The sequence below is a fragment of the Nomascus leucogenys genome, chromosome 18 (assembly GCF_006542625.1).
Source record: "Nomascus leucogenys isolate Asia chromosome 18, Asia_NLE_v1, whole genome shotgun sequence".
In the NCBI taxonomy this organism is placed as follows: Eukaryota; Metazoa; Chordata; class Mammalia; order Primates; family Hylobatidae; genus Nomascus; species Nomascus leucogenys.
In genome coordinates this window covers 38807451-38828713 of record NC_044398.1, presented here as the reverse complement: position 1 = coordinate 38828713, position 21263 = coordinate 38807451, and the positions used below count along the sequence as shown (strand labels likewise).

Below are 21263 nucleotides of genomic sequence, written 5' to 3'. Positions count from 1 at the left end.
CAAACCCACTGGCACCAGGTACCATCTGCTTGGGGCTGTGCAGTTTACTCATCTTGGACTGGCCCTGATGCCGCCTGCTAAGCAGAGAGTGGCAGCAACTCCAGGGCAGTCACAGATAAATTTTTTTTCCTTTCAGAATACCTGGACACAATTTTCTGAGCTCAACAGAAGGCTGCCCCTGGGCACGAAAGCAGAAATGTGTTTGTGGGCCCAAGTCACTATATTTTAAATGGACTTGGGCTCTGTGGTGTGTGTAGGAAGAGTGGGTGCTTGCAGGACCGTACGGCTCAGTGGAGACACTGGGAATGCCACGATAGGAATGCTCTGAATCTCAAAACACAGCCTTCTCTCCCCCAAAAAAGAAAAGAGGTAATGACCTGGAGTTAGCCTCTTCCTTCCTAACTCATTTAGGTACATTGCATGTAATAGAGTGACTCATCCTTTCATTGGGCAGAAGCATCACCTGGACACACTAGGTCCTGCTGGGGAAGGAGACATGAACACTAAGCTTCCAAGGACCACAGAAGGAGTCCTTAGTGTGGTTCCCCAGTGCATCCGGGCTGCCTCTGAGCCAGGCTGGTTCCATTTCCCAGTGTGCAGGCCCAAAGGCACCTTGAAAATGATGATTCCCATGCATGAAGAGGGGACCCTTTCCTCCTAACACTCTGGCTGTGTGTGATGTCTCTGCGTGGTCTGTGGGTTGGACCCTGAGGACAGGGAGCTGTGGAAAGCTGGGGTAAGGGATGGGAGCGGGGATCGGCAGAGTCTGGCTGCTCTAGAGGCTGGGCTTGGGAGGTGAAACCTAGTGGCAGGAGTCAAGGCTGGTGTCCCTGGCTGGGCCTCGTGGCTTTTTCCTGTGTTGCCAATGGCTTGCTCTCAGCAGGCGGCGGCAGACTGCAGAGGTCTCTCATGTCAATGAGGCTTTCTTCCACAGCTTTTGCAAACTTGCTAGAAGAAGTCTCTTTGCAGCTGTGAAAGCTGGAGATGCAGAAAAGGATGGTCTCTGGCTGGGGGTTGTAGCAGGCACCATACCCATTTGGGACCACAGGACCATAGCAGCAGAACATCTCCATGGTTGTGGGCACCTGGAGGAGAGGACAGGTCAGGAGCTGCTTGTTCTGGAATGCAGCCTGCCAGCCTCGACTGGGCTTGGCTTCTCTATTTTCCACCTGGGGGTTTGACTGAATTAACCAAATCAAGTGATTGCTTCAGCATGGATGGACACAGCCAGAGTCATAAAAACAGACCCATCTAACTGCATGATATCAGAGGATGAGGGGCCCCAAGCCCACTCCCTGGTGTGCAATAGGCTCTACTTGTGGAGTTGGAAGCTCCCAGAGTGACCTGGTGCTAGGTCTTGGGCTGAGTCTCCACTTCACCTGGGGGCCATTTGAGGCATGGAGGCAATCAGGTAATTTACTAAATAGTCCCCTGGTGGCACCCCACAGTTAGATGCTTTCCGGAGGGACGAATTTATGAACTGGAGGAAATCTGGCCCATCCTCTCTGTCGATTTCCCCCAGATCCTTAATTACTGTCAGTATTGCCTGGCTGCTCTGATTTCTCCCTGCAGCCTGGCCATGCACAATTACCCAGCGTTGGGTGTTTCAAAGATTGCCATCAACTGGAGTTTTACTTATGCACCTAGTATGTTTTGAATCAGAGTGCCGAGATTTTGTAATCCAGATCACAAACCAAGAAAGTATGTTTCTGAAAGCATTCAAGCCATAAATGCTGCTTTCCAGTTGGAAAACAACAAAACTCCCACACCCCAGATTAATTTTATTAGCTGGTCCTAGGGAAAAAAATAGGATTCTTGGGCAGGTGCAGGGCCTGGTTTGTTTTAAACCTACAGGTTTCTGGTGCTGTGTGCTGAGGCCTTCGGAAGTGACACTGGCTGTTTTAATGGGGCAGAACAAACCATTAGTCTTGCTAATAGAGTCACCGCATTGTCAGATAAATTTGCCGTGCAATAGCCGAAGGCCATAAAGCCATTCCAAAGCACTTTTTGCCCATGGATGATTTCCTGAGAAATTTATGGTGCTGTGTTCTGTCCTCCTTTATTCACGTCTGCATGCTCACTGCCATAATGACAACATCCAATTACTGAGTGGGCTTCTGTCCTCAAACACAGCTTATCAACCCCAGTACTGCCCACATCCAGCCTTTCGCAGATGAGGTGGCATTTTAGTAAATTGATGGCTGTGGGGCATTTCCCCTCCTAAACCATGACCTCTCTCTAATGGATTGCATTCTATCTTTGTGGCAGTGGCTCTCATACAGGACACGCTGACGCACTGGTTAGATGTTGGGCTGGCCACGAATGTTCTGCTGTTGGTCGCGTGGCCCTTTATAATAATATCTGTGACCTATTTAGTGGGCCCTGTCCATGCCAGGCCCTGGGCTGGGCTTTCTCCCTACATCGTTGTATCTGGCCAAGCCAAGACTTCACTGCAGACCTGCTGGGTGTCAGAGACCGTGGAAACCGCAGTAATAGATTGAAAGGTAGTAAGGTGTAATGGTTAGGGCACCAGAATGGGTGTGTTCCTGTACTGTCTCCACCTCGGCTAAGTAGGGTCTGCTGATTACTCCCACTCAGGAGATGGGAAACCTTCTTCTTTTTTTCTTTTTTTGAGACAGGGTCTCACTCTGTCACCTGTGCTGGAATGCAGTGGTGCAATCCAGGGTTCACTGCAATTTCCACCTCCCCAGCTCAAGCAATCCTCTTATTTCAGCCTCTTTAGTAGCTGGGACTTCAGGCACACACCACCATGCTTATCTAATTTTTAAAAATAGGGAGATGAGGTCTCCCCATGTTGCCCAGGCTGGTCTCAAACTCCTGGGCTCAAGCAATCCTCCTGCCTCAACCTCCCAAGGTGTTGGGATTATAGTTGTAAGCCACCAAGCCTGGTCAGTAAACCATCTTCTAATGAACATTCAGATCATTTTGCTGAAGGTCACATCGTTCAGAAAAAGCAGAGGCAGGATTTGCCTGACTCCAGCTAGTGGGCTTGTTGTCACTGCTCTTTAGAAAGCTTACTGACTACACTACTCTTGGGCGATAGCTGCACGGGGCTGTACCTGGCTAGTGGAGAGGACAAACTGGTTGCTCATCAGGTAGGTTTCATCCGTGAACATCTCAGGCAGCTCCTTGCACACGGCCCGGGCCAGCTCCCGCAGTGCCAGCAGGTGGTTGTCAATGGCCATCCCTGTTATGGCCTGTGTAGTTGGGGACAAAGAACAGGAGATGAGAAATGGGCCCCCTGCACCTCCTTGTTCCCTCCTCTCTAGTCTACAGGACTACTGGTGACTCTAGCAGCCATGGCTCTTGCTTACCCAGTGCCTGCTGCCAACAATGTGTATGAGTGGCTGCTCAGGACTGACCGCTGTACCATGCGACCTCTGCTCCCGGGCCCTTGAGCATTTCTACATGCACTGAATGAGTCCAGAGCAGGTTGGGTTCTAGCTTGAGACGTCTGAGCTAAAGGTTAGTGAGTCTGAGCATTCCCTCCACACCTACATCCGCCTGGTTCTCTTAAGTGGAAAGAATGGGGCTGGCCTGGCCATCTCAACTACCAACTGCTTGGGCAGGGAGAGAGTTTGGGAAGAAGGCTGTGTGCAGGGCTTGGGGACTGCTGGATCCTGTGCAAGCATTGTGAAGGGTGTTCCAGCCTGTCCTGAACAGACTCTCACCACAACCAGCGCTGTCTCCTCCAGTAGGAGCCCAGGGAACAAGAGATAGAGGATAGAGTGTGTGAGATCTGTTCCTGAATCTTGGCTGCTATTTCATGGCTCAGGATCAATTCATTTAAACTGGATCCATAATCTAAGAAATCGTTTTGAGACAGGAACTAGACCCCTTAGCAGGCTCAGCTGACATTTTCAAGGGGAAAGAGCCAGTTGAATGATAAAAGTTCTTTTTCTTTTTACCACAAGATATTTAAACTTTTATCAAAGGATAGAAATATAGAGAAAGCTCCAGGATGTCAATGTAGGAGGGGTTCACGGAGGGTGAGGTGTCTGGAAGTTGGGGCCGGTTACTCATTCTACAGCTCCCCCACTTGAGGCTGGGTATTTAGTATGCACACTGGTTTTTTGGACTACATGTTTCTTTGGAGCAATTCTAGGGGCTGATGGAGACTCGGGGCCACCCTCACCCATAGCAATCACTTTTGGGTCAACATCAGGGTAACTGTGAGTAACTCTTGGGGTTTCACAGTTCTGTAGGATGGCCACTTAGCTGTCAAAGCCCTGCACAGGAGGAAACTTCCCATTCACAATGAACTTGGTATAGGTTTACAAGGCACGTTTAGGGATTTGACAGCTGTTCTCTTTCAGTTGCGAATGAATGCATAAAGATGACTCAGGCTCTGGTCTCTCTGAACGCACCTAATTAGAGGGTGAAAAGACAAACATTACACAACCACAGCTCACTTTAGACGTGCCCTGCCTGTTAGGACAGAAGGAAAGAATGGTGAGCCCATCTATGAAGGAGACTACTCTTTTAATTTCTCTGGTTTCCTCTATTTAATTCCTGATTTGTGTTGGTCCATAGAAGCAGCTTCCCTGTGAACAATCAACTCACCCCTCTTTTCACCACCTTGGAATAACTGTAACAAGAGAGACTGAGTTCACAGGTTGTTTGGCTCAGAGCCATGAGTAATAACGAGTAAAATGACTTATAATTCAGGCTTTCATTCATTCATTTAGGGAATCTTAATTGAGTGCCTACTATATGCCTGGTGCTGCAGGTCCTGTAGCCACACAGAGAACAAGACAGTTGTAGACTCAGTCCTTGTGGAGCTTATGGTGTAGTGGGGGGCAGATTTCATCAACCATGCAAAAAAACATGATCGTAAACTCAAGTGTGAGGAAGGAAAAACATAGAACAGTGAGAGAGTAAGCGATGGGGGCTCTAGACCACCTTGCCATTGGAACTTTATTTCTCCATGACCACTGGCAAATATGCTTACCAGTTATTAGGTTTCCTTGCTTCTTTCCCCCTTTCCTTACCCTCCATGTCCAACCACACATCAGATTCACATCCTAAGCATCTTTGTATCTCTCCTTTCCCCAAACCCATCTCTTTGATTTGGTTGTTCTCATCAACTTAAAATTGTTAACATAACCCTATGGCAATGCTTTGGAGGGTGTTTTCCTAGACATTTTAATAAATTTAAAGTTGTTATTGTCATATATTTATATCATTTAGAAATCCAAATAAACCAAAAGCCTACGTCATTTTGCCAGCATGGATTCCTACCCCATAGAGGCAATTCCTTACAATCTTTTAGCTATTTCTTTTGGGTATATACTTTCTTTCCTCTAAACATATGCTTAGGTTACCACTACTGAATTTCTCAGTTTTACCTATAATCTTCTTGTTATAGACAGTGAAATTTCAGCTTTTTTTTTTTATTTTTTTTTTGAGATAGAGTCTCGCTCTGTCACCTAGGCTGGAGTGCAGCGGCACGATCTTGGCTCACTGCAACCTCCACCTCCTGGGTTCATGCCATTCTCCTGCCTCAGCCTCCTGAGTAGCTGGGACTACAGGCACCCACCACCACACCTGGCTAATTTTTTTGTATTTTTAGTAGAGGTGGGGTTTCACTGTGTTAGCCAGGATGGTCTCGATCTCCTGACCTCATGATCCACCTGCCTCGGCCTCCCAAAGTGCTGGGATTACAGGCATGAGCCACTGTGCCTGGCCAATTTCAGCTCTTTTATGACCCTGCTCCCCCAGCACACTTCTACTCTCCCATCTTCCCAATAAGATTATGTTTTAACTCTTTGTAGTCTGATCAAGATACAGTATACTCATGTATACAGAATGATATACATAAGTAAAATTAAGCAAGTATTCACAGCTGGGTCATGTAGTGTACTATGATTAGATTTCCTTTCTTATTGAATTTTTTGTTTTCCCTAGAATTGACAATGTATAAATTATTTTTTTACTTCCTTAGCTTTCCATGTATCTATTTCTTTTATTTATTTATTTATTTATTTATTTACTTTTGAGACGGAGTTTTGCTCTTTCACCCAGGCTGGAGTGAAGTGGCGTGATCTCGGCTCACTGCAACTTCCGCCCCCTGGTTTCAAGTGATTCTCCTGCCTCCGCCTCCTGAGTAGCTGGGATTACAGGTATGTGCCACCACACCCAGCTCTTTTTTGTATTTTTAGTAGAGATGGGGTTTTGCCATGTTGGCCAGGCTGGTCTTGAATTCCTGACCTCAGGTGATCCACCTGCCTCGGCCTCCCAAGGTGCTAGGATTACAGGCATGAGCCACTGTGCCAGGCCCCATGTATCTGTTTCTAACTGATTCCTAAACATGCAGCAAGAATTTCATTCATCCTCTCACTGCTTGCTTCTTTATGAACTAATTGCTCTCTAGGTGTACTTAACAACTGTTCATTTGTGATCTCCTTTTACTATCGTCCTGGGGGCATCCCTCTATCTTTTTCTTGTGTTAAATCTTCTGATATTTTTGAGCCTATGATTTCCTCTTTTATGTTTTATTTTCTCACTTTAGAAGTCTACATTCTCCAGTAGCTTTATGAGAAATGGTGCTTAATAAGTAAAATGTTTGAGACTTTCTCTGTCTAAAAATATCTTTGATGTATCTTCAAACTTGATGACAGTGTAGCAGGGTATGAAATGTGTGTTGAAGGTCACGTTCTCTCAGAATTTTAAGACACTGCTCTTTTTATCTTCCACCTTCCAATGATGCTGTTCAGAAATTAATTACATCTTTTTTATTGATCTTTGTATTTGATTTTTTTATCCTCTGATAGATTTTAGAATCTTCTCTTCATCTTTAGTGTTGTGAAATTTCCTTTGCTATGAGTATTTTCCATCTATTAAGCAAGTTATTTGGAATATTATTCTCCTGGACTAAGCCTCTTTTCTCTCTTATATTTCATCTCTTTGTTGTGTTGATATTTTGGGGATATTGTCTCAGATTATCTTCTAACTCTTCCACTGAATTTTTTTCTACCATATTTTCCCCCAGAGTTATTTTTATTTCCTGAAAAATGTTTTTAGTTTCCTATCATATATAGATGTAATAACTCCTTTTATTTTTCAAAGAATCTCAATGATCACTTTAAAACTGTTCAATTGTTTCTTGTACTTTTTTCATTTCAAGTTTTTGTTTGTTTGTTTGTTTGTTTTTTGAGAAGGAGTCTTGCTGTGTCGCCCAGGCTGGAGTGCAGTGGTGCAATCTCAGCTCACTGCAACCTCTGACTCCCAGGTTCAAGTGATTCTCCTGCCTCAGCCTCCCTAGTAGCTGGGATTACAGGCATGTGCCACCACACCTGGATAATTTTGTTGTTGGTAGTGGTGGTGTTTTTGTTTTGTTTTGTTTTTTGAGATGGAGTTTCACTCTTGTTGCCCAGGATGAAGTACAATGGCGTGATCTTGGCTCACTGCAACCTCCACCTCCCGGGTTCAAGCTATTCTCCTGCTTCAGCCTTCCTGAGTAGCTGGGATTGCAGGCATGCGCAACCATGCCTGGCTAATTTTTTGTATTTTTAGTAGAGAAGGGGTTTCTCCATGTTGGTCAGGCTGGACTTGAACTCCTGACCTCAGGTGATCCGCCCGCCTTAGCCTCCCAAAGTGCTGGGATTACAGATGTGAGCCACTGCACCTGGCCTTTTTTGTATTTTTAATAAAGACAGGGTTTCACCATGTTGGCCAGGCTGGTCTTGATCTCCTGACCTCAGGTGATCTGCCTGCCTTGGCCTCCCAAATTGCTGGGATTACAGGCATGAGCCACTGTGCCTGGTCCATTTCAAGTTTTTTTAAAAAATATTTTTTTAATTAAAAAATTTTTTTAACTAGCAAAAATGTTTGTTAGTGTTGGTTTTACTCTTTTATGTCTCCTCAATGTCAGAGGATCTATGGCTATTTGTATTTAAGAATAAAGCACTGAAAATATGATTAGAAGATTTATGTGTGATGATGTATTTGTTAACCTGGGGGCTTCACTGTCCTTACAGTAGCTCTTCTTCAATATTAAAATGGTTCTTAACTAGCAGCTCTGCCTCTTGGCAAACCACTACCTCATCTGCTGACTAGGCTCTTTCACTGTGGGCCCCAACCATCAGTTTCTCTGAGTGTTCTCTCTTGGCCTGGTCAGTTTTACCACAGAGAAATCTTATAATCTCCTGCTTGGTGAGGGGTGGTTACAGAGCTAGTTCCCAGTGTGTATGGAGCTGAGTGGCTGGAGGGCTTAGTAGTAAGTAAGAAGAAAGTAATAAGACTTTAATTAACCAATTAATTTCCATGCAGTATTCCCTCCCTCAGCCGTGCCTAGTGTCCTCAAGTCTAGAGTCCTTCTGCTTCAGCCTCTCCAGAGAATGAACTTCTAGCCCACCGCTGGGGAGGGAGGCTAGTAGCCTGGCTGCCTGGGGTGGTAGAGAGGAACTGAGGGTCTAACTACTTTTTATACAGATCATCAATTGCTATGGTTTGGATGTTTGGGTCCTGTCCAAACTTCATGTGTTGAAACTTAATGGTATGATAGTATTAGAAGGTGGGACCTTCAGGAGGCGATTAGGTCATGAATGGGTTTAAGGCCGTTAAACAAGAGGCTGCACACAGTGTTCAGCCCTCTGCCTTTCCACCTTCCACTATGTGAGGACACAGCGCTTGTCCCCTCAGGAGAATGCAGCAACATGGCGTCATCTTGGAAGCACAGGGCAGGCTTTGCCAGACACTGAACCTTCTGGCACCTTGATCTTGGATGTCCAACCTCCACAACAATAAGAAATAATTATCTGTTCTTCATAAATTACCCAGTATCCCAAGCTTCTCTCACTGTTTGCTGAGTCAGTCGCCATGTGTTCTACTTTCCAGCTCTAAAACGTTGCTGCCACTCCTTTCCCGTTCTCTTTGCCCTGGTGTATTTATGGCTTTCAAAAATCCCTTGCTGTTGTTTTTGGAGGGTTTCAGAGAGAGTGACAGTAACCCTGTGTGCAGTCCACCATGTGCAAAGAGTTTCTTCCACCAAGAGGAGGAGTTTACGTCTTCCCCTTCACCCTGCCCCTGTCCTACTCCAGTCCAAACACCAGCTCTTCCTCCACATTGGAAAGGTCCTTAACCAGCAACTCTGCCTCTCAGCAAAGATTCCCACCCCCAATTCCAACCAGTCCTTCTTCCACCCAGTCACCATAACACACTTTGTAGCAGGGAAATCCAACATCTCCCCTGCTCCACTGTCCTTTGCAAGCTGTGCTCTGCTTTTCCTCGAATGGGTTTTATTCTCTTAAGGCTCTCAGCCTTTGCATGTGGTGCCCTTCTTGAGCCATCTTTCCCTTCTGTGTCTGCCTGACAAGCCTCTCTTCATCCTTTGTGGCTCACAGGAAGCACCACTTCCCCTGGGAATTCTTCCTGGCTTTCCCAAGCAGAGGAAACAGCTGGCTCCTCCATGTCCCCTGCTACTTTCTGAGGGCTCTTTTCACATGGGATTGGTGTTCTCGTTGAAGGGCCTCTTCTCCCAACTACATGGTAACCTCCCTAAGGACAGGGCTTATGGACTTCATATTTTGTTTCCTAGCACCCAGCACCTTGCCTGGTATAAAGCATGAAGACAAAAAAAAAAAAAATACCCACTGAATACATGAGTGGGTGCTACATTTTCTCCAAATAGAACAAACACTTAAGTATTTAGATGAATTGGGGACCTAGCAACTGAATTAGAGAGAAGTCTATGTTGGCTAGTTCTAAAATCCAGAAATGCATTGTTTCTGTTTTCAAGTATCTATAGTGAAATTTCTTCAGCTTCTTCTCATAGATTATATGATCCTTCAAAGACTGTATTAGAATGACTTGCAATGAAGGTATTGATGAGCAGCCCAAGTTGCTGCTTATTCTCTATTTTGCTATTGCAAGCAATAGCTTTGCAGGGCCAGAAAATAAATTATTTCTCTAAGCTGGAGAAACATTTCCCTGGCAAGTTTGATTTCCCTATTAATTTTCAGCAAAGACTTTTTATTCACAGGTAGTACAAATGAATATACAGAGAATAAGAGGCAAAAGCAGCCCTAGGTGGGAACAGATACTGCGTTGCCTGAGGTTGCGGAAGGTGTGTGACCTCCACCGCTTGCCAGGCTTGAGCCCCTTCCCCTCACAGTTGACTCCTCTTGTGTAAACTGCAAGATACTATACATATTAGGTGCTATTATTATCATTATGGTTGTTTCAAAGGGTTTGAAAAGTGGTAACTTTTGTATTCTTATAAAATCCATGTCAAAAGCAGGAATGCTATGTTACTTAGGTTCTAAAACGAAGAAACAAGTGACTGAGTGGTGAAGTGGCCTTGCCAAGTCCCTAAGTAACAGGTGGCTGGGCCCTTACACAGGGTCTCATGCCATGGTGCCCATTCTGGCAGGCCCCAGGCACAGCTCAAGTGCAGTGTTGTGAGGTGGTGTGACGTCACTCACCATGACTGTGTATGCAGTCTGGGCACGGATGGCGTCCTTCAGGAGCAGAAGCTTCTCAGAAGCCTGTCAACAGAACACAGAGGCAGCGTGGGGTTTAAAAGGCTGCTTGGAGCCAAAACATCTGGTGGTCAGAGGGCCGAGCCCACGGCAACCCAGGGCAACCCACAGCAGCCTCACTGGTCTCCTGTGGTCATGGGATGGAGCGGGACTTACTGGCACAGCAGCCTTGTGGTCAGTCATGGCTCTCACAAAAGCCTGTGCCTCTGGAGTGGCCGATCTGATGTTGTCCACGCGTCCCTCCTGGAATCGGCGGATGGACGCGCTCTCGTAGGTGGGCACCAGTCTTTGGTGGAGCCTGCGTGGGATGAAGGATGAATGGTACGTGGTAATTTATTCTTGGGAAATCATAAACTCAGAAAGAAAAATCGTCTCAGCAAGCTTTATTTTCACAGCCCTGACTTGACTTGGCAGAATATTTCATTTTAATATTAATAGAATTCTAGAGGGAATTCCCAAAGACGACGCTGGGGAGTCTCCCACACGGAGAGCCACGTTTGCTTGTATACACCCGGGGATGCTGCACTGACATAAAATAAAGAAGTGACGGGTAGCGCTTCAAAAAAAATTCCCAACCTGGTGGGAAACCTAGAGTTTTCTGTGAGACCTGAGTGTTTGATGAATAGCACAGAATGGAATAATTGTGTAATTAATCATTCCCACCCATGAGGGAATCCTGTTTTATTTAAACTGATTCAAGCATGACCTCCAGAGGGAGGCAGGGAGGGGCCTTAGTGGTGGTGAGCGTAAACAACTGTCCAGGCCCTCCCTTCCAGGGGCAGCTGGGCTTCTGACAGACCCATGGGCACCGTGGCTGTGCCTCTCCTCCCTGACGACTGTTACCCGAGCAGCAGTGGCCGCTTCTCCACCAGCCAGGGCACTCCTTTTTCCTTATGCAAGGGAACTGGGCCAGCGTCCCTGGGCTTGCACCCCTGGCGGGCACGCTCCCTTTCTCACCACTCAGTAAAGTCCTTGGTGTTGGGAGTGGGGGAGGAAAAAAGACACAGAGCTTGGAGAGAAGCAGTGACAGCCCAGTGTCACCCAGCAAGTCGTGGCCCCACATCTCAGCCCTCTCAGGACGTGTCCCTCCCTCACTGGCTGGGCTCCTGGAGGTTTGGGAGGGCCGTGTCCAATTCTGCAGGGTGTGTGACACTGTCTTGCTTGGTGAGCAAGGGAATGACCTTCCTGTACACTCTGACATATTTCCCCAAGACTCTGGCAAGGAGCTCCTGCCCTGTCTCTATGGTCCCTGGAGGCAAACGCCATCACTGGCCAGTCATTGACCAACCCCAATTCAGGCAGCCTCTAGGTTTCTGCTGAATCTAGGGGCAGATAAAAACAATTGTGATTATTACAGCTTAGAGCCTGAAGAATGCTGCTCATGGGAAGCAGATCCTCTTTGGCCATTCGATGAACCCAGGACCCTCTGGCTATGTCTGTTCCTGGCCTCATCCTGTGACAGCACAGCCCACAGGCAGGTGGAGGAGGGGTGCATTGTGCAGGCTGCACTGTCCCCCTCAGCTCTGGATCTGAAACTTGGAAGTGCTCATAGTAGAGAGGTCCCAAGCAGCTGGTCTCGGTGGCAGCCCCAGGCCAGGCTCCGGCAGGATGCTGACCTCACGGTGTATCTTGGCCCCATGCCCTCTGAGTATCAGAAGGCACTGACCACCATTCCAAATGCCAGGTAGGTCCTGCAGCATCTCAGTACTGGTGAGGTTTCTGCCTCTTCAAGTCTCAGCGGCAAGCCCAGTCCTCATGTGGGATGACATCAGCCTTCCCCAAGGTGCCCTGACAGGACAGACACTCAAAGTGGCTGCACTCACTTCCTTGAGAATTACAGCCCTGCAGGGGACACTGGGCTGCTGTGTCCGCACGGGTGCTGCCTGCTCATTAGTGAGAATGCCTTGCCCTAGCTTTACTGCAGGGTCACGTTATGCCCTTCATGGAAGTTGCAAACTGAAAGCAGGTTTGAGGGCAGAGCTTTACCATTCATAGCAGACGGTTGATGAGCCGCTGCTTCTGGAGCCCTGGAACTGTCAGGAGCTGGCCCCATCTCCAGGAAGATCTATTTCGCAATTTGGTTTCTCTACCTCCTATAAGGCTAATTGACCTCTCCCCCTGCCTTCACTCCTGATTTCCCTACTCTTCACCCCTTCCCCGACACGCAGCTACCTGGGCCACCAGGTCTAAATCCCAGACCTGGCCGGACCACTCCTGGCTAAACCTCCCGTCTGTGATTCAGTCTCTGGCACCTACTCTGTGCCAGGTATGGTGTGGGTGCTAGGGACTCAGAGGCATGCAAGATGCCCAGAATGTCAGGGTTGTGGGGACAGTCTAGAAAACAAAGCCAGCAAACCTGCGAACAAGATAAATCACATGAGTAACGACTGCCTGAAAGAAAAAATTCAATGTGGTATGACAGAGAATGGGTGGCAAGGGGCCCAGAGGGGCTGCGTTAGATAAGGGGGTGGGGAAAGGCTTCGAGGGATGGAACCTGGGCTGGAAAGGGCTGGTGCGTGTGGAGGGTGGTGACCCCGAGGCCACACGCACACCTTCTGTGGGTGGCAGAGGCATAGCCAGGGCAAAGATCAGGAGGCAGGAGAGAGCTGAGGGTGTGGGAGGGCCTCAGGTGGGGCCAGTCCACAGGGGGCACTTCTAAGCCTGGCTTTTGTTCTAAGCCTGGTGTGAAGGCACTGGGAAGTTTCATGTGGAAAGTAATCTAGTCTGATTTGCATAGTTCGAAGTTCACTCTTCATGAAGACAGGATTACCAGGGACAACAGTGGAAGCAGTGACCCTAGGGAAGTGCTGCCGTTGGCTAAGCATGAGCTGATGGTGGCCTGGGAGGGGCCAATGGCAGTGGAAGTGGAGGACAGGTGAGAAACACTTGGAGGAGAACGGATATGGCAGTGTGCAGGGATACGAGAAAGGGCGGAATCAAGGATGGGTCCAAAATCTTTGTCTTGATCAGCTGTGGGGGCTGCTGGTTCCATTTCCTTAGCAAGATTGGGAAGACTGGGGAAGAACAGGTTGCATCAATAGGGCTTAGGTGAAGTGGGGGAAGTTGGGATGGAGAGCAGCCCCCCAACCCCAACCATGGTCCTCATCCCCTCCTGGCTTTTCTCAGCTCTACACTCCAGCCCTCTGGAGATCCGTGCCCCTGTGCCATCACCCAGGCAGTTCCCTGATGGTACATCCTTCTTGTTCTGAGGTTGGATTTGTAACCCAGTTTGGTCTGCTCCTCCTTCATGCAGCCTCGGTCCCTCTCCAGTCTTCCAGGCCCACAGAAGGCTGACCCTCCCTCCAGGACACTTCTAGACCCTAGATCCTACAGCACTGTGTCCGTCAGCCCTCCAGGGTACAGACTCACTCCACCTTCACTCACCTGTAGAAGGCCAGCTGGAGGGCCACCTGGATGAAGGCATCCGGGCTGCATTTCTGCTTCTTAATGAATGTTTTCCCGTAGTTGTCAAACTTATAGACAATGAAGTCAAGGTTCTTTACTATTCTAAGGAAGAAAAAGAAAAGATGTTTTTATTGCATGCAAAACAGTATGCATGCACCATGGGGTTTCCCCAGGCTTCTTGAGCCTGGTCTGTGTCCTAGCGTTCTGGAAGGTGAGGACGTAGTCCCTGCCCTCCAGGAGTGCACTGAGGTGTCAGAGACATGCCTTGACCTATGAAAGTGTCAGAAGACAAACCATGCCAGGACTACTATGACCCAAGATGAGCTCAGCTGAGCGGGGTGTTGGCCCTGCTCTGGAGAGTGGGTGGGGAGGTGGGCCTGGCTGTGTTAGTGAGGCAGGGACTCACCGTGACACAGGCGACATGCCCGGGATTTTGTAATTCACTGTCAGAGTAACAGAAACATTTTCCGAGTCTGCACTGAGACTCTGGAGCACTGGCTGGCCCCCATATTGAACAATCTTCTCCTCCATCAGGAGTCTGGGGTCCGGACTGACTGCCCACTGGAGCAGTGTCTGGCAAGGTCTATGCGCCTCCCCACCAGAGAGCGCATAGCCTGAGTGTGCACCCCGAGCCCACACACACACCTTCCGTCGGGACTCCATGCTCCCTGCCTGCCTCTCCTTAAAGTATTCCTCCTGCTCACAGCAGCTCAGCTCTCGGTGGGGCCAGGTGCTGGGAACACAGGGGGACTTGGAGGAAACCCAGTTCCCATGAGTACTTGCCCCTCAGACCTACCTGTTGACAGATTCCTGGGACAGACTGAGCTCACTATCACCACAGCCACCTGGAAACCTCTCCCCAAAGCTGTGCCCACTCGGGCCTCACCCCCTTGTATGGGACCCTCAGGACCCCCAGGGAGGAGCCTCCTGCTTCCCCATCCATGGGACTCTCCTGGCTCTCCTCAGCCTCCAGAGGGTGGAGCTGGGGGCCTTGGGGAATGTGGGATCTGCTCAGGTCCCTGGAAGTGAGTGGACTCCTTCACCCACTGAGGGCTCAGCAGCCCACCAGCTCACTGCCCTGGCCCCTGACTTAGCTCCTGAACAACCCTGCAAAGCTGAGATGGGATCACCACTTTATAGAACACCTGAGGCCCCTCCATGCCCACTGAAGCCAGGCACCCTCTCCGGCAGCTACCAGTGGAGGGGTCCTTCCCGCTCTTCAGCTTCCCAGCCTGGCCACACTCTGTCCTGCTCACATGTGCCCTTCCCACAGCCTCCTCGGGGGCATCCCCATATCCCCTGCACAGAACCCTCCAGTGGCTCCTTACCATTGGCAGGGCAGGCTCTAGGCCCATAACAGAGGGACAGTGACACTGGTCACAGTGTGGCCCAACTTCCTTTTTGTGGCCCAGCTCTGGCCATTCTCTCACTTGCTGGTCTCCAAACCAGCATTCATCGTTATGAACTTGTTTTTTTTTTTTTTTTTTTTTTGAGACGGAGTCTTTCTCTGTCCCCCAGGCTGGAGTGCAGTGGCGCAATCTCGGCTCACTGCAAGCTCCGCCTCCCGGGTTCACGCCATTCTCCTGCCTCAGCCTCCCAATTAGCTGGGACTACAGGCGCCCGCCAACATGCCTGGCTAATTTTTTGTATTTTTAGTAGAGACGGGGTTTCACCGTGTTAGCCAGGATGGTCTCGATCTCCTGACCTCGTGATCCGCCCGCCTCAGCCTCCCAAAGTGCTGGGATTACGGGCTTGAGCCACCGTGCCTGGTCCATCATTATGAACTTGTACAAGCTTGAAGAAGCTACCTTTCTGCCTCTTCCCCATATGCTTGCACCATGAACTCCTAGCCATCCTTCAAGGCCCATCTCTGCAAGCCCTTCCCTCATAGTCCTGACAGAGTTCAGCTTCTATATTTTTGTGGGTTCAGGTCAGCATGGCTGTTTTTGCTTTTGGAATTAATCTTACTGTGTCACACGTTTTGGCCTGGGAGTCTACTTATTCCACTCAAATATGGAGTGCAGGTCCCATGGTATTTAACTTTCTGTGTTCTCAGAGCCTTACTAGAGGCCTGGTGCACACTAGAGCTCTGTACATGTGTGATGAATGAATGAGCAAACCAGTGAATGAATGCATTCGTGCTTGCTTACTGAATGGGAGAATCAACAGCTACAGTGCAGACATGGTTGCCAGGATGCGGCTGCCACCACTGCTCGCTGCTGCCCCAGGCCCTCCTGCCTGGGTCCCGTTAGGGCCTGAACGGCCCCCTCCCCTTGGGGAAAAAGGCCCCCTTGTCAAGTTGCAGTGTAAATTCAAGCAAATTGAAATAGCTTGAATTCAAATGACCTATTCAAACCAGTTGTTTATTACTCCCCCTGAAAGCAGGGGATGATTTCCCGGCCTTGACTCTGCTCAGTCAGGTGAAACTGAAGAAAAAAAAAAAAAAAATAGCCCTGCGTTTGCATTTTATGGAAATGATGGATACTTCAGCAAGGTTATTTCCCCAGAGTTATATCTCTCCTTTAGTTTGACTATATTTCCATGAGGGATGGGGAGGAGGTGGAGCCCAAGGGGAGGCAGAGGAGCTGGGGTCTTCGGAAACTTCCAGGGAGCCTTGGGAGCTAGTAGGCAGGGGCAGGGTGGTCCCTAGGGGAACCCTGAAAGGAGACTTAGGTTGTCCTTACCGTTGAAGTTTTTCTGCCGAGGAGGCTAAGTGGCCTTGAATTTCCGGGGAGCATTTCCACCGCAGCCTCCGGGGGGCGGGGAGCTCACTGACGGAGTCTGCTCGGATCAGCTTCCTCCTGCTCTGTGTCCTGCGGGCACAGAGGCAACTTCCTGAGGCTCTGCGGCCAGAGAGCTGTGGGAGGCATCTCTTCTTTGCTCTCTGCAATCATCTTAGCTGTCAGTGTTTGCGGCCACGGAGTTTCAGGGGGTACGAGCTGCCCCTGAACCACTGTGCAGATGAATAAACTGAAGCTCAGAGAGGCCACCAAAATCATTAAGTGGCAGGGCCGGGGTTCCATCCAGTTCCGCCTGACTCCAAAACCCATTATTTCTTTTCATTGTTTTCCTATTAGACCATGTTACACCCTTACAGAAGACTTGGAGAGAAATTTAAGAGCAAGCTGTGTTGTTCTCTTCTGCAAGGTTTGTGCCTACTAGGCTTGGTTTAGGTTTCAGTGACCCTGAGTTTCGTGGAAGAAATTGAAGACTTGGATGCAGGGAGAAGATTCTAGGAGAGAATGGGTAAAATTGGGAATGGAGGAAGGAACACCATGTGTTTAAGGCACAGAGGAGCCCTGCTGGGAAGCTAAGGAAGCAACCTTGGGATTTGGAAGCAGTGAGACTCAGAGAACTCCCCCTGTGCTGGGGCAGCCGTGGGCCTGGCCCTGGCCCTGACTCAGGATAAGTGATAGGTATTGATGTAGGCGTCCCCTCTCTCAAGGCAGAGGTTCCTGAGAATTCCTTGCCACGCTTCTCCCTGACTGCCGTAAATCTGCTGCCTCCTATCCATGGCCCGTGAAGCACATGATGTCTCATACAAAGCTGGGTTTCAAATTCATCGTGTGTGTGTGTGTGCACATTTTTTTCAAATTCATCTTTTGCTAAGACGCTTTCCAGATTGACACAGCCCCCAGCGGCCACCCACATTTTTTTCGGCCCAGCATGGCAGCCCTGGGCTCCAGACTCACATGTGCTTGAGCAGATGCTCAGTGCACTGCACCAGGACGATGCCATCGAATGGGGAGTGTTCGCACACCACGCCGCAGGTGCCGTCTCGACCCACCACAAACTGCAACAGGAAAGAAGGAGTGGGCGATCATGGGAGAGTCAGCATTGCAAGGCAGCCCCTTGGCCCCAGGTTAGGCCCCTGGCTTCTCAGGGCACCTCTTCTCCAGGGACACCAGAGCACATTATTTCCTGAAGAGAACACTGCACATGATTGCAGTGGCCTGAGAATATGAGAATCCAAGACTGCTCTGCACTCGCAACCTCTTTCCCATAAAAGCTGTGGGCAGTGAAGGTGGAGCCCCAAGTTCCCTGAGCAGTCCAGGGATTCCTGAGGAGCTCATCCCGAGTCTGCTCAGCTGCCCTTGGGGCATGGGCGAGGCCCTTCAGCCCTGTTTCCCGTCATAGCTCACATCACAGGCACCATCCTGTAGTGCTTTATGTGACTATTCGTCTGATGGGCCCTGTTTGTTTTGACCACCACTGATTTTATTCCCAGGATATACACCAGTGTCCACCCCATCGTATGTGCTCAATAATTGTGTGGAATGAGCGACAATGAAAAATAACTGTCTGTTTTGGATGGTAAGCAGATTCCTAGGGAGAAATAAAATATCCCTTGACAGGAGTGAAGGAAGGATGAAGTGGAGGAAAGATGAAGTGAAGGAAGGATATACGGAAGATGCTCCACTAGTTGCCACCTGGGCTTTGAGTCAGAGACCCACATGAAGTTTTGCAGCCATGAGAGCTTTAACGAGACATGTCAACTCTCTGGACTTCAGTTTACTGTCCTTGAACACAGACCTGGTAAGGCCCAGCTCATGGATTGAGAAGCAGATTGGAGAGGAGGTGTATGAAGGATTCATAGGAGCTGTAGAGATTACTTATGACTTTTTTTGTGACTTTACAAAGACTCTATTTAGCTGACTTGAGAAAGGAACATACCTAGTGTACAAAAATACTGGGAGAAAATAATGAGAAGGACCAAATTTGGTTCTTTTTTGTTTTTTTAAGCATCCTTACCTGTGAGAGCTTTATTTTGAAGTATTGGTAGGTGAAATGATTTACTTTAACATGATTCAGCAGTAAAGAAATAATAAATAATCTGGAGGGCATAAATGAATCAAGGTTGGCAATATGTACATGCTACTTTTGAATATGCTTGAAAATGTCCACGATAAAAGTTAAAATATCCAGAGCTTTTGCTGTCTTTATTAAAATATTCTTTCCTCTAGAAGTCCTGTGGCTTCCTTTCCATAGGGAGAAGCAGAAAGATGAAGGATTAAATGCAGAGAATAATAATAATGACTTCTTGTCATTATTATTATTATTTTAAGTGAGGAAGTTAATTGTCTCTCTCTTCCAACAGCACACACTCATTATGACTTGTTTACCTATGTAAATGAATTTATTTTCATAATTTATAATTAAATTTTACAATAAAAAACTTATATCAGGAAATATTTTAAACATCTAACAGAAAATTTAGGATTTTTAAGTTTTAGAAATTTAGTTTCAAGTTTTATGTTCTGTCACGTTACTTTCTTTCTTTTTTTTTTTTCATTTTATTTAAAGTGTAATGCAAATAAAGCAGGCTGCCTGGTAGCCCACCACACCCAAGAGATACTCATTCTTTATCCCTAAACAAACAAAACAAGCAAACCTTTGGAGTTTTACTGAAGTCTCTTCCAGGGCACCATACCATTCCACATGTCTCGAGATGCCTCTTTCCTGGGTCTCCTCCCAATCTCTTGCCTTGTGTGCCAGAGGCTGGATCTTTACTCCCATTCTACAAAGAAACTCACTTCCCACAGAGCTTCTCCCCAAACTCACCCTTTGCAGGCCCTCCCCTCCCACCCCCAGTGTCCCCTGCCTTGCTGTCCTGAGACCAGCTCTCTATCATCTTGAATTCAGGTCCATGAAGCCCTGATGGCTTCTCCGGTTCACCTGATAATCTACCCTGCTGATGAAAAGAACTTGGAGGTCGGCATAGACTAACCCATGAGAGGTGGTAGAGAGGGCTGAACCCACCCCAACATTAGTACTTATCTGTGCCTGTCACTAAAAAGAAGGAAGGAAGGAAGGAAGGAAGGAGGGAGGGAGGGAGGGAGGGAGGGAGGGAGGGAGGGAGGGAAGGAAGGAAGGAAGGAAGGAAGGAAGGAAGGAAGGAAGGAAGGAAGGAAGGAAGGAAAGCGGTGTCTTTTAAAAACTGCTACCAAGGCTGAGTTCCAGATTCTGTGCATGTATTATATCGGTTCACCCCCACAGCTGCTCCATGAAAGATGATAAGCCATTAGCACCACTGTGGAGGTTAAAACAGCTGGCCCAGCAGCCGAAGAGCGCATCAGAAATAACAGAATCAATATGCAAACCAATAAAAAGGAAAACCTGCAGAATGTAGGGACAGAGAGAAAGGAAAACGAGGTGTTGTCTAGATATGCTTATCAATGTGAGCTTTGCTAACCCAAAGTAGAGAGATGTTTTGTTTTTGCCTGCTGTTTTATACTATATGCCATATAATATAAAAGTGTAGTGACTTTAAAATAAACAAGACTAGGTTCAGGATTGGCATGTTGGGGGAATAAAAGGAGGATGGCAGAATGGGAATGAACGGTTTGACCTTGACTTCATCCCATCTGCATGGGTATTTTTCTGTAGGCCAAAGTAAATTTCTTGCTTCTAGGCTGATGTCATGTAAATGAACGTATATGAATTATTTTATCTCATCTTACAGTCTTTCTTCCATGGAGATGCTGGGCTGTTCTACTTCTCAGGGATTGAGGGAGGTATGTTGAAATCGCCAGGCCACAGGGGTGGACATCCAAAAAGCTGACAGCTCTGGACATCAGAAATTATTATTTCAGAATGCATTAAGGATTTGTTCAGTGGGGCTGTTGTACTCTCCTACTCCTGGCACACCCCCACCTCACAGGTGTGATGGGTGATGGGAAATGGGCCCCAGGTCTGGCCCAGACCTTCCTGGCACAGGCTGCAGGAAGGTTAGGGAGTTTGAGTTAGGTTTGGCCACTGGCTCCTCAGAAGAGTTCTGGCTGGTCCAGAGATTGACATCAATAGCACATCTCAGACCCCTCCAGCTCTCCTGACCCCTGAGACCCAGCCTCTTAGGCAGCAGAAGCCAGTGAGTGTGCCTGCCAGACGCAAGCACGTGAGGGCCTGGGCACCGGGCTGTGCCTGCTTGCCTGCTCACTCTCTCACTGGAGGCATGGCTGTGCTCTTGCAGGGCCACCTGGACGGCTTACCTGCAGGGACTTGTCATACCAGCGATTGGCCCCGTTCTTGCTGTAGCCTCCTCCATGAAGGAGCTGGAGTGCCCTGTGGGTGTCGCTGAGCTCCACGCCTCCTGGCGCGTCCAGGCACACAAGGCAGATGCAGCGCTCAATCATGTCCAGCGAGTCCCGGTTGGTGGAGTCTGCAGGGGATGCAGGCACAGTCCTAGCACCTGTCCAGTTCCAGGCCAGGGTCTTCCCTCCTCAGAGCCCCACACAGGGCAGGGCAGCCCTGTCTTCTGGGATCACACCAAGACCCAGGTCTTGAGCCAGCCCTGACCCCCCGACCTTGCCCCACTGTGGGTGGGCAGTGAAGTCAGCCAGAGTATCCTGAGCCTCT

At 48.5% G+C, this 21263-nt stretch overlaps 1 protein-coding gene across 1 annotated transcript in view; it reads right to left on the bottom strand.

The window, feature by feature from the left end:
• Positions 1-783: 783 nt before the first annotated feature.
• Positions 784-21263, bottom strand: part of CHAT (choline O-acetyltransferase) — a 52509-nt gene continuing 32029 nt past the window's right edge. Inside the window, 8 exon segments of the mRNA XM_030798084.1 lie at positions 784-1085; positions 3081-3218; positions 10446-10508; positions 10659-10800; positions 13887-14009; positions 16592-16720; positions 17600-17700; positions 20897-21066. Coding sequence (XP_030653944.1) covers positions 816-1085; positions 3081-3218; positions 10446-10508; positions 10659-10800; positions 13887-14009; positions 16592-16720; positions 17600-17700; positions 20897-21066 — 1136 coding nt within the window. The 3' untranslated portion in view covers positions 784-815.